The sequence below is a fragment of the Bradysia coprophila genome (genome assembly GCF_014529535.1).
Source record: "Bradysia coprophila strain Holo2 chromosome IV unlocalized genomic scaffold, BU_Bcop_v1 contig_5, whole genome shotgun sequence".
Lineage (NCBI taxonomy): Eukaryota > Metazoa > Arthropoda > Insecta > Diptera > Sciaridae > Bradysia > Bradysia coprophila.
Genome location: NW_023503374.1, coordinates 7342092 through 7355998, shown reverse-complemented (window position 1 = coordinate 7355998; position 13907 = coordinate 7342092). Strand labels below are relative to the sequence as shown.

At 33.4% G+C, this 13907-nt stretch overlaps 1 protein-coding gene across 2 annotated transcripts in view; it reads left to right on the top strand.

Moving 5' to 3' along the window:
- Nucleotides 1–8704, top strand: part of LOC119071992 (nephrin-like) — a 67965-nt gene extending 59261 nt beyond the window's left edge. Inside the window, exons 18-23 of one of the 2 annotated variants that reach the window (XM_037177114.1) lie at nt 68–204; nt 404–688; nt 4297–4538; nt 4980–5108; nt 5562–5708; nt 6473–8704. In XM_037177114.1, coding sequence (XP_037033009.1) covers nt 68–204; nt 404–688; nt 4297–4538; nt 4980–5108; nt 5562–5708; nt 6473–6643 — 1111 coding nt within the window. In that variant the 3' untranslated portion in view covers nt 6644–8704. Of the gene's footprint in view, nt 1–67; nt 205–403; nt 689–4296; nt 4548–4979; nt 5109–5561; nt 5709–6472 lie in introns of both variants that reach the window. The other variant, XM_037177113.1, reaches the window with a different exon arrangement.
- Nucleotides 8705–13907: the final 5203 nt, after the last annotated feature.

Here is a 13907-nt window from a genome sequence, read left to right as displayed (position 1 = left end):
TAAATTTAGAACAAAAGCCAGAGGAGAAAAGAATCGTTGAAAATAATAAGTTTTAAACATTTCCCAGGCAACCATTTTTCGAATTGAAAGGTTTACGATCCGACTATGGCTACGACATTGTTCTCACTGCAAAAAATGCAAAGGGAAAAAGCGCTGAGACCATTCTTCACATGTATACATTGAATGGCGCTGAAAAACATACCGGTGAGGTGTTAATAATAAAATTTAAAATGAATTCGCAGAATTTCTTTGCATTTGTATCGCCCGATTTATGTATAGTATAATGTACTAGTACGACCATTTCGATGTGTCGTTCTACTGTACCATTATAGCGAACAACGAGACCTGAGCAATATTTTGTGAGTTAATTTTTTTTGTATTTTTATTTTCCTAATGAATATAGATGAATTTCCGTCGTTGGATTTCCTTTTGCCATACACCGGAAATTCACTTCAGACTAAATTATTACTGGGCGCAGTGGCTGGTCTGGTATTTGGCATTTTGTTGATTTTGATTGCATCCATGGTTATATTGAGATTGAAACGTAAACGCGTCGGTAATGGTGCACCGGATAATGGCCAGACAGATACATCGGGCGCAACGGAACAGTCATGCGAGGCAACATTGAGGGGTGGCCTGTCGGGTAGTGTGGATAGTTTGGAAAAGAATCCGGATATTATACCGCAAGGTGTGTACAACAAAATTGCTGTTTTTTTATGGAAATGAATTTGATTTGTCGGTGGGTGGTCAGACCGATTTCTATATAATATAAATTACTTTGCCGTTTTATACGAATATCGGAAAATTGTCACGCCATTCAAAATTCTATTTTTTCTATTCTCTCTCGATTTTTCTTTTCTTTCTTTCCTCTGAAATCCCATCTGTGGATATTGTCGTAAATCAATTTAAGCGAAATTAAGATTAACATCGTCTACCTCTGTGCCAGACTCCACTTTTTTTTTAAATAGCACACAGCAGGTGTTCATTTTTGTTGAAACATTTTTTTCCTTCAACAAACCATCATTTTTCTATCCTGATAAGTTGATCGTCAGAATTTTTATTGATTAAATCGACCAAATAATGAGAATTAAATTACCGACGCTTTTTTTCTGTTGCCATTGTAAAAAGTGACAGCCAGTAGCATCGCACTCGATAATGATGGTAAAAGCTGACGGTATAAATCGAAATTTAAATTATTCACAGCACATTGATTGTCTTATATATGTGATGAGCTTTCGTTTATTATTCAGTTACATCATATCGTACAGTGTATTTGCTACAAAACCGCAGCTTTAATAAAGCTCTCTGACCTATCTCAACTATAATAAACGAGAAGAAGAAAGGGGATAGAATGGAAACTCTGACTCTATGTGTATGTGTGTGTGGATTTTGTAATCCCAGAACATTCTTTTTTGTTTCTACCATGTCATTTTTTTGTGTATACTGTTTCTTTTCATAAACTGAATTACATGACAAGTTACAAAAACCACTTACACGTCAACTGTGACTGTGAACTTAAAAGCTAAATGCTAATTTTTCCCTGCAATGGCTTAGTGTATATATATATATATATATATTCTCCGCGTATGTGTTGTATGTGGGGCCCATTATGAAATTCTGTCTGTAAGGTAATTTGTAGCAAAAGCACAATGGGGTCTGCTAGCATTTTCCATTTCATTCATAATTACGTCCTTTGGTATATTATTTAAAATGATTATTTCACAAACTTGTTTTTTTAACCAACCCATACCTGTCGTCGAATGGAGTCGTTCTTTTTTCTGCTTCTTCGGGTTGGATTTTTTTTTCATTAATTTTTTTTGCTTCTTTTCACTTTTAATGTTTTAAAATGCATTGCAAAATACGAAATGGTGTTTCATAATATACAGTTAAAATGAACATACCAGTATGTATCACCTAGAACTGTGTAATTGGTATGGAGTGTGTATACTTTAACCCTTTTAGTATACTGCAATCGCACTCTGCATATAACCATATAAAACACTAAACCCACTACCATCCAGCAGACACATCGTTGGCTGTTTTGATGGGGAATATGTATATGTATTTATATGCAGACAAAAACATAATACAGTTTTATAAATACAAAACCACCCTGCCTTGTTTGTAGGTACATGGTGATTCCTATCCAGATATATAGATAGATGTACTATGTGGTGTTTGCAATGCATATAAAATATTATAATTTCCATACATATAACATGGCGTAACATAAAAACATCAACATATTAAACCCATGTACCTATTGAACGTAGTTACGCAAACAAATTCTACACCACACATTTTATATTAAGCTTGACAAGATGCTGACATTTAAGCAGACAATTTAATGAAAAAATGTTTCACATCAGATAATTTCACTAACCATATTTTTTAACAAGTCATGTTTAGGACGATGACGACGGGTCATGGAAATGGTAGCGAAAAAAAAAGTTGTTTAATACGTTAATGGGCACAAAATGACGGTGATACAGGATGTGTTGAATGTGCACGTTGTGTACATGTTTGAAAAACTCTTTTTTTTATTATAATTAAATAGTCTGGAATCGGAAGTCAAGCATAGTTTTATTGGTAAATTTACTGTTTTACAGAGGAAACTCTCTACAAACTTTAGATTTTTAAATCACATTCTGCCAATGCAACGTACAGGTCATTTCCGGTCATTTCGTAATTACCTCACAGAGCTAATTGAGTTAAGTGTATCGGAAGTAACAGGGTCGAATGTAAATTTGTCAAGAAAATCAGTAAAATTCACGAATATTTGAAAAATTGTGAAAATTATCAGAAACTTAAATTCACGAAAGTTTGCATAAAATTTCGAAGTTATTACAGGCAGAGGCAGTAACATTTCAGCATGAATTTGCTTCAACTGTTTTTCAGCTGATCCACACATATAATCAAAATTGTTTATTTGTTTATACGGTTGAAGCTGCTACACGCACGCGCGAGGTAGTGGTAAAACCGTATAAAGACGTACATGCAGTTTTGATTGTTTCTGTGGATCAGCTGAAAAACAACTGAAGCAAAGTCATGCTGGAATTTCACTGCGTCCAACTGTATTCGCGAAAGAACCCGAGAATCTAGAAAATATTTTCGCGAATATAGGCACTGATTCAAAGACTAAAACATTATTTTTTTCATGCCGTCGGGCTGAATTCTAAAATTTTGATTTCTCGATTTCGCCCTTTCAATGAAAAGAGGTATACGTATCTGTCTTGGACGATTGATTTTAGGCATTTTCACGAGTCGTAACCCGAACAAAGTGAGAAAGATACCTATTTATCTACTGAAAGTGAGCAACAAGCCGCGATGAGTGTTCGTTTAATAAAATGTACATTGAAACAAATGAAGTAAAAGATTTTTCAATAATTGCTCAGCAACACTTTAAGGCTCTTCCTTGCATGTGTAAATATGCTGAGTATATCGCGTATATCCAGTATATCGAGTATATCTTCGTATATTCCGTATATCGAGTATAAGTCGTATGAGTTTGACAACCGCCTCATTCCTAAAAATGAAATTTTTTACGCGACGGATTTCGATCAAACAAAATGCCAGTATGTAGCTTGTGATCTCAGGAGTCTGGCAAGGCAATTAGTTTTTCAATCGGACCAATATCGGCTTTGGAAAATGTTTGTTTTTGTATGTCATTGGCACATGATTTCAAAGTCTTATCGCTCAGCCGATATTGGTCTGATTGTAAAACTAATTACCTTACCAGACTCCTGAGATCACAAGCTACACACTGGCGACTGGCATTTTGTTTGATCGAAATCCATCGTGTAAAAAATTTCATTTTTCTGAATGTGGCAGTTGTCAAACACATGCGACTTATACTCGATATACGGAATATACGAAGATATACTCGATATACTGGATATACTCAGAATATACGAGACATACTCAGTATAAATAAAATGAACGGAATTCCCCTAATGATTTTTGTTTTTATAAAAATGATTTCAAGACCATCCTCTCGATGTGTAGCTAAGTCGAAGTTTTTGCAAGTTCATTCTTAAAAGCAAGCACAATTTTGTCAAAACAAAGTAGAATCGAGGTACGACCAATGGTTAATTTGTTTAAACGCCCGAAAAACGAGAGCCAAAAGTTTTTTAAAAATAACAAATCTACACAAGTGCACTTCAACCGGACAGTAAATACGCATATCATTTTATCATTTCCTCTCATTTTGTAAAATGTTAAATGAACAAAATACCCAAAAAAAAAACGTTCGAGTATACATTACACGGATAAATAATGTGCATCACTTTATTACAGGTCAAGAGGACTGTGTATTCGACGATGACAGTAAATTACACTGGAATCATCCACGAACATACGCTACAGTTGCACTAGCCGGACAATACAGTTCCAAACCGAATATTCATCCGAATTATCAAACATGCCAATATACGATTCCAGAAAATTTTGAAGTGGACAATTACCAAAGCCAACAAAGCCAACAAGCTCATCCAGATCAAATGCAATATGCAACTTATACGAATGCAGATAATCAGACGGTGTGTATTGTAAGCGAAAAGTTTTATTTTTTTCAAGTAGAAATTTTCCGAATGTGAGAATGAATCTGGTGTGTTCAGAGAAAGTGCACTTCTTTGTGTCGTTGTGTCGGGCTTCACTAATCTATAATTTGATATTTTTTTATACGCCAAATTCAATCTAATAAATTTTTAAGTAGTTTTTCATACTTATTTTCCATTCCAAAGACCTTACTTTGCAAATAAAATAGCTCTATAACCCATCTCTCTACGTTCTGCATTATTATGGCTCACATCTCTTATTTTATTATCTATTTTAATATAATCCAATTTGTCTGGCTTTGCGAAGGAGAAAAAAAATTTATTCAAGAATGTAGCAACGCAAAGAATACCAAAAAATTTTTATAAAATGCCGAACAGAGAGTAGAAAAAAAAGTTACGATTACTCTTTATTTTTTCAACCAGAATAAAGAACTTACTTACGCGGAATTATCATTAGTCATCCCCAAGCAAAAAGCAATTTACACAAGCGCCACATTGGGACGACCGAGGAATAAAGATGTCAGAGTAAATGAACCAACCATTTACGCTCAGGTAAGCGTATAAATCAAACCGAATCATACACACACAACACATACCATAGAGATATATAGATATACATTCCTATGCTCTCATCTAATAATACATGTCATCATAATAACACATTTTGAATGGAAATGTGATAAATGTTATTGCTACTTAAGCCAGAAATTCGCTTCAAACTGCGTTTTTCGATTTTTTTTAAATAATGAAACCGTTTCGGATTGGGAGCGGAGGGTTTATTTTCCTGCCGTTTGCACACCGCCCCATATATACACCGTTTATTGGTTTAACTTCGTGAAAATTGGTTTTCATCAGTTTAGTTATGACGTTATTATTCGGTTATTCGGTTACACACAACTTATTGTGCGAACCTGAATTCTATCGTCAGTGCCAATGTATTCAGAATTGTGATTGAAGTTGAACCGCTCTCGGGTGTCCATTTAGAATCAATTCAATTTTATTTAGATTGACCTGGCACATGATGGACCGCAAAATGGATATTCGCCGGTTACATGGATACCGGCCCAGCACTTAAAAACGATGCAAAATCATCATCATCAGCAGCAGCATCAGGACCAGAGAATGGCGCCAATTGTATGCTCAAAAGAATCGGTTAGTAGAAAATAATGTAATTTTTGGCGATTTAATTATTTTCGATGGAATAGTCAATTTCATTGGCAGTCTGTTGAATCGAATGTCCATCAATGTGTCTCATCACGTTAGTGCGTGGTTGGTTGATGACAAAAAAAATTATAAATTTTCATTGTTTTTCGGTTCAGAAAGCAACAGCTTGCACCAGAACTTAATAGGATTTCGTGTCAACTTTTGTTAATTGCTTACAGACACAAAATATTGTTGAAGAGTTCCTCAAGAGGAAGCATCAATTTTTGAACAAAAGAAAAAGGTTCTTTTCTACTCAAACTACATTGGACTATCCTTTTTGAGATGGAAGCATATCAAAAATAAATTTATCGAATCTTTTACTTCTTTCGATAAAATCATTTTTAAGTGATACAAAATCTTGTACTTCCTTAGATTTAACATTCATTTTGCTATATAAAACGGCATTATGCAGAGTTTACAGCTTTTTTATCGTCGTTGTCAGTAACAGATGACCTAAAGGAAAAAGTAATTTCTGGACATTTTTTCTATATGTCGCCTACATCCTAACCGTGACCGCGGCTGTATATACATTATAACTCACAATGAAGTCCGTGCAACGTTTGTGACACTGTACTAAAATGATAATTCTAAATTATTTGAAATTGAAGATATTCCAGTTCTCACGGGTCTTGGTTTAGCCGCGTAACTTTAGCGTGACGTGTTTCTTTCCTTGTTAGCAAAAAAAATCAATTTTTTTCTCTCTTCCCTTCCAGCCGATCACACTGAAATTATCAGCTGAAAACTACGCTCACCACAATTCTCCAATGTCACCACAACAAATATTAAATCATCAGCAGCAACAGCACCAACAACAACAACAACCGCATCATCCATCGATGCAATTAGCCGATCCCGGAAATACCGCTGCGGTTCCACGCTTCTGACATTAAATCAGCTATCTTCAGCGAAAGTCAACGACACATTAGCTGTTAGGTAAAAATGAAAAGAAAAGAAAAACTGAAAACGTTTGCCCCTTGTAATATAAAGATGAATCGATAGAAACAGAAATTTTGCATAAATAAAATGTCCAATGCAAAATCAAAATATTTAGTGAAAATTTCAATGAAAATTTATAAAACATAGCGAATGGTTACAGGTATTACAGAATATTATGCGTGTGCGTGTGAGTAAAAGTGATGTGCAAGTGAATTCCGAAGTTATGTATGTCATACACATAGAGTTTATAAATAAATTATAAATTAAGGAGTTACACTTAATGGTTGTGTTAATTGTTACCAAATTGCGTAATTAAAAAATTGAATTTGTTTGACTCTAAAATATACAAAAACCAAAAATTTTATGCTGTAAACTGTAAGTATTTGTAAACAAAATGGTACGGAAAGAAACACGTGTGCGCTATCCGTATAATGGCCGCACAACTTCCGCATATTCATCATTTTTATTTTACGGCAATCCATTAACCGGTTATTTCCGTTGTTGTGCAAATATTTATTTTACACATGTCGCCGAACTGCCATAAAAAGACGAACAGACGAAAAATTAACGATCATCGATTCTACATAATCTTATCCACAAATTAATACTTAACAAATCACCGAAAATGTTCACTCTCCAATAATATCCAAACAATTAATACAACAAAACAACTAAACAAATCACGAGAAAAAAACATTATTTTTGTAGTAAAATCAACGACAACGATTTCCCACTAAAATTGCCATTTTTCCCCATTCACACAAAGTGTTATGAATGTCATTTTGAGTCGTTATGGACGAAAATCGGAGGGTTGGTTTTCTTTTTATATTATATGCGAATTCCATTAATGACGACCGGAGAAGACGAAAAATAATTTTTTTTATCCTCGTTCTATGGTTAAGAAAATTAGGGTTCTTTTAGTTATGGATGAGATAAATAAGTTGTAGAGTGGATCGACTTATTGGCGTTCCATCAATTTCTTCTTTTCTGGGAATTCCGTACTATTGGTTTTCCATGAAGAAAATCGGCAAAAAACTCAGCTACACGACAAGTTAAACCATTTGTGGTAGCTATAACGACGAAGACTTCGACATCAATACGAAAATATCTTCAATATTCTACAATCTGTTAGTTCTGTTCTTTAAACATTCGCCAGATTTCGAATGAAAATCTGTTACTTCACTCATTATATCATAAATTTTGTTATATAAGAGAAGACTGGCCTCAACTCATTGCTTATTTTTGTCGTCCCTGTCGATGAAATATGACTCGTTCTAAGAGATTAAAAATTATATTTTGCCTTTTTCGAGCAGCAGCACAACCGGTCCGCATGTACACAGGGATGCATATACTTAAAATAAAATTTATCCAATGTCAAATAGTATGCCTTATACAACCCACTCCCGACATGATGAGAATAGTATGGTCCTATCAAAATGTTCCCTCTCTCTTTCCAACCCTCTCTGTAAACATCTGGCAGCCACTGAAAAAGTGCAACGCTTACCAACTAATAATTCGCCTTAACTTTATCTGTTGACAAATGACTGACACAACACCTCGCGGTGCTGTTCTTTCATTACAAAGCTAAATGATTGATATAATGTTACGAATTAATTTCGGGTTAAATTATTGACGATAGTAATTCATATACACGGAGGTTCCAGGTTCGTACACAACACCATTAACACTCCTAATCTGATCTATTAAATTAATGCTCAACTGTTCCGTGTTTTTTTTTTTTCATTAATGCCGAGCCACCTTAATGCGAGTAATGATACGTTGTGAATAAAAATATGGGAGGAATGAATATATCACTTAAGTTCGTAATCGGATATGTGTTTTGTTTTTCGGCAAAAGGTATAATAATACGTGGATGGGAGATGACTCACCTTAATCTGTTTTGGCCCAATTAAATCGAATAATTTCTCTCTTTTAATGAAAATTAATTAGTTAGCTGAGATATTTTAGGATTTTTCGTATGCAAAGTGATAATTTCGGTGGAAAATTGATTTGTAACTTGAATTTTACATGGTGTACCCTTTGTTGTGAGGCTTGTCATTTGCCTTTCAGTAATAAAAATATGAAATAGAATTGTTGTTAGACTTCTGTTGCCGTTTAAGAATTTTCATTTGAGAACCGACAATTTTCTTCCTCTATATTCATTCCACATTACACATGTAAACAACGTCACATGACGAACGTTTATTTATGTACAATAACGTCGATAAAGCATGTGGAACGAATTGGATTAAAATTGTCGGTTCTTATGACTATTTCACTGTACATTTTTGTTTGTTCGATTATCGTTTTCCTTCTTTTTTTGTTGATGATTATTATTATAATGTTGTTAATAAAGAAAAATTATCTCTAACTTAATGTTATGCCACACTCATTTTACCAAATATATTTGTACATAACTAAATAAACGTTTAACAAAAATAAATAATTAAAAAAAAACTATTTGAGATGATGGAAATTAGATGGTAATTAATGACTCTTTATCCATTTAGGTAATAAAAATTTTGTAAATAAAAAAAAATCAAAACCAACAAGAAATTGTAAAATAAATATTTTTAATTTGTAACAAAAAATTCTTTCAATCGATACTGCAACATCTGAAACAGGGACTTTAAAGGGTAGATACCTAATTTTTGCATATAGATTGATTTGATCATACGTTAATTCACGTTCAATTCAATTTTCTTCTTCGAATCACTGTCAGTAAAAGCAAGGTCTTCGTTGGAAAAACACTCTATTCGCACATGAAGAATGAAACTTAAAAATAATTTTGCCTTCAAGTTTTGGTCCCACTTTAATCCCAAAAACAAAATCTTTTCGTCTGAGGTACTAGGCGACTACACACGGTGTCTACAAAACTATCTTAAGAGCGGAAGCAAATTGATGAATTTGTTCATCTTTGTCACTGATTTTACATCTTGCCGCAACCAACAAACTCACACAGGACTTTCCTGGTGACTATCCCTTCTGCTCGATGAAGGTTTGGCACCTACGGCTTCCGCTCTACGGAGACTTGTTGGGTGAACGACTGCTCTTGAAGTCGATTTTCTCGAGACTGTTCTCATTTTACTCATTCTCTTTTCTTGCCTTGTAAATGGTGCATCGTTGAATGTAACGGCTAAAACTGTTACTTCTTTTGTTTAACGTATTCCTTAGAGTCTGATGCAAAATCTTTTAGTTTGATGTTTTTAACATTCAACTTATTACATAAGAGAACACTGATGGCATATTGTAGTCGTCGTTGTTAATAACTGAAGACTAGACGTTCCATTATGGGAAACAAATACCAGCAAATCTTAACTTCTTCTTTTCGGAACTACAAGTAGACAGCGTACTGTCTAATCCCGATACAGCATTTCGCTAATGAAACCACTTATAGTTATAATATCTCCCTTGGATATGGGCTCGAGTCAACGTGAAGCTGACTAGTTTATACTTGATTTATTGTGTTGTGTAATAGCCCAGCGGCTTTCACTCCATTACAATTATACTTTATTATACATCGGTGGAACGTGAGAGAGCATGTCGTGTGCATGATACCCAGTACTCCCGTCTCGTGTAGTCGACCGTAGCACACACACATATATTGCTAAATTACTTTTGTATGCTGAAAATTACCATGTTTTAATTAAATTTCAAGTGTTCACTGTTCAAATATTAAGTTATGCAACTGTATGGTTTTTGTAGTGGGAATTGTGCCGAAGTTATGATATTGGAGGGAAAAAAAACAACAATTTGATTTGATTATGAATGGACACAGTTTTGTGATGAAATTTTAGAAAATTGTTGTTGACATCAGATGTGAATATTACATTGGAAAATCGAATATATTTAATTCGATAGGCGAAACAATGAAATAACTAGTTTTGGACGTTGGCATAAAAGTAATATTACTATACGCACGGAATTTTGAAAACGGACACATTTTCAGTTTTGTGAGTTCTGCCGTGGCACAGCACTGCTACATAGAAAATATTCGGAGGCTGATGAAATCACAGTAGGCAATGCTGTTCTGTTATACAGATACAATTTTTAAAAGTTTCCTATGTGCAGAATGAGCACCAGCTGACTATCACCAGCTGATCTACTAACACACATTTATTGTATGATAAACAATCAAAACACATTCTTCACAATGTGTTTACTTCATTCATACGTGTTATGTGCGCGCATAGATGACGTTAACGTAGAAATGCACTGTGTGTAGGTTGTCTTTGAATTGTTTACAATACAAAGTGTAGATTGTAGATGACTTGTTTTCGTTGTCGAGTTAAAACATGCAATACAAACAATCCTAAGCGGTAGCTCGTATCACTAAAGCCCCCAAATTTGACACTTGTCAATTCAGTGTTCATGCTAGTAGCAGTGCTGTGGCCGTGGTCGTTTTTCGGCGAGTTGTTTCTTCAAAAAAATCAATAAAAATTACGGCAGAGTTTTTTAACAATTCAGAACCACAACAACCTATTATGGACGTCTATCATCCAGGGACTATTTTTGAGAAATTCTTTGAGAAATTTTGAGAAATTTGAGAAATTCTTTGAGAAATCTTTGAGAAATTTTTGAGAAATTTTTTATATTTTTGAGAAATTTGAGAATTTTGAGAAATTTGAGAAATTTTTGAGAAATTCTTTGAGAAATAATTGAGAAATAATTGAGAAATTTTGAGAAATTCGATTTCTCAAAATAGTCCCTGCTATCATCTGCTATCGATAACGAATTCAGGAATAAACGACAAGCTCTAACTAACTATGGTGTTATATTTTGTACAAAAAAGGATGTTAGAAAAACGAAGTAAAAGATTTGAAGTCAATATCTTAAAAATACTTAGATGAAATGAAGTAATAGATCCGAAAATAAAACTCTATAATATGCTTGACATCTGATGAAAGTGTAAGTTTATAAAAACGGAAAGAAATAATCTACAACTTCATTTGTTTAGTTAAATTGAATTCAAATTACTGAACATCCATTTTGCTATTATAAGAAAACACTCTATTTTTGCCGCCGAAGTCGACAACAAATGAATAACATTACTGTAGCCAGTTATTGATATGAAAATGTTATAACTGAACATCATACCTGTCCAAATATTCGGTTATGTAGCAAGCCTATTGAGAGTGCATATACGTATGTTCCATAGTCGATTAAATTACGTGATAACAAAGATTCCCATCGAACATTTTTAGTATGACTAACATGTACGATGTACGAACCTATTCCATAATTCTCATATTTTAGCTTAAATATCCATTTTCATATCCTGTTTTCGGCCTACAGCTACAGTCATTGCAGTATGACAAAGACATATTTCGTATCGCTGTATCAAATCAAATGACACAGAAACTCCAGGACAGTATATCATTGTAATGCAATAAATTCAAAGATATTTTGAATTATTTGCTGGCTCAACCAGATGGATTCTTTGTGGAATTTAATTAGACCAAGCTGTGAAACGCTCTTTGAGATTCAATTACGATTAATCCGCTTTATATGGCGTCGCTTTTTTTTGTGTGTGTGCCTTTTCTTCGTCTTCCTTCGACTAAATGGAAAGATATTTTCTTAAAAGGCTTTTATCTAGTTAAAATATCGTAATTTCGTTTCGGTTTTTATTTAATTATTGACGGTAATTCCCTTGACTGAAAGTCAGGGTCTTACACCAGAAAATACCGAAATATGTGGGTGACAAAAAAGTTCACTATGATTGAAAATGTATGAAATGGTATGAAAAACGTTAAATGTGGGTGACAAAAAATCGTTGAAGGCACGATAACTTGAGTAATTCTCAAGCTATTTGGATGAATCTTTTTTTTAAATATGTGGAATTAAAATCTCGAGGCTAAGTTCGAAGATGGGCAATGTGGGACGAAGGATCTGGAAGCTATCCAGGAAAAACAGGATTTTACACTGTTGATTATAGCCTCTATCGAAAAAGATTACTTTGATGAAATTTGATTTGGTTGCGTAGTGTGTGTAAATCGTATAAGTATGTTTTCGATAATGTGCATGAAACAAGTAAAAAGAAAAATTTCGTCAGTACATGCCCAGCCTCTAACCGGTAAACATCTCTTGTTAGTGAACTGCTAACAAATCTGATGTTGACTATCAAATTTGATAGTTGACTAACAACTTGATAGTTGAGTAACAATTTGATAGTTGACTATCAAATTTGATAGTTGACTATCAAATTTGATAGTTGACTATCAAATTTGATAGTTGACTAACAACTTGATAGTTGACTATCAAATTTGATAGTTGACTAACAACTTGATAGTTGACTATCAAATTTGATAGTTGACTAACAACTTGATAGTTGACTATCAAATTTGATAGTTGACTAACAACTTGATAGTTGACTAACAACTTGATAGTTGACTATCAAATTTGATAGTTGACTAACAACTTGATAGTTGACTATCAAATTTGATAGTTGACTAACAACTTGATAGTTGACTATCAAATTTGATAGTTGACTAACAACTTGATAGTTGACTATCAAATTTGATAGTTGACTATCAAAATTGATAGTTGACTATCAAATTTGATAGTTGACTATCAAAATTGATAGTTGATTGTTGACTATCAAATTTGATAGTTGACTAACAACTTGATAGTTGAGTAACAATTTGATAGTTGACTATCAAATTTGATAGTTGACTAACAACTTGATAGTTGACTATCAAATTTGATAGTTGACTAACAACTTGATAGTTGACTATCAAATTTGATAGTTGACTAACAACTTGATAGTTGACTATCAAATTTGATAGTTGACTAACAACTTGATAGTTGACTAACAACTTGATAGTTGACTATCAAATTTTGATAGTTGACTATCAAATTTTGATAGTTGACTATCAAATTTGATAGTTGACTATCAAATTTGATAGTTGACTATCAAAATTGATAGTTGACTATCAAAATTGATAGTTGACTATCAAATTTGATAGTTGACTATCAAAATTGATAGTTGACTATCAAAATTGATAGTTGACTATCAAAATTGATAGTTGACTATCAAAATTGATAGTTGACTATCAAATTTGATAGTTGACTAACAAATTTAATGCGTCGACTATACCAAAGAAAGATGTTTTTTACTCAATGTCTTACGGCAGAAAAATGCCTGCTATCAAATGAGCACACTATGATTGAAAAGTGTAGGAAATTTTTATGTTAAATGTAACCATCTTTCTT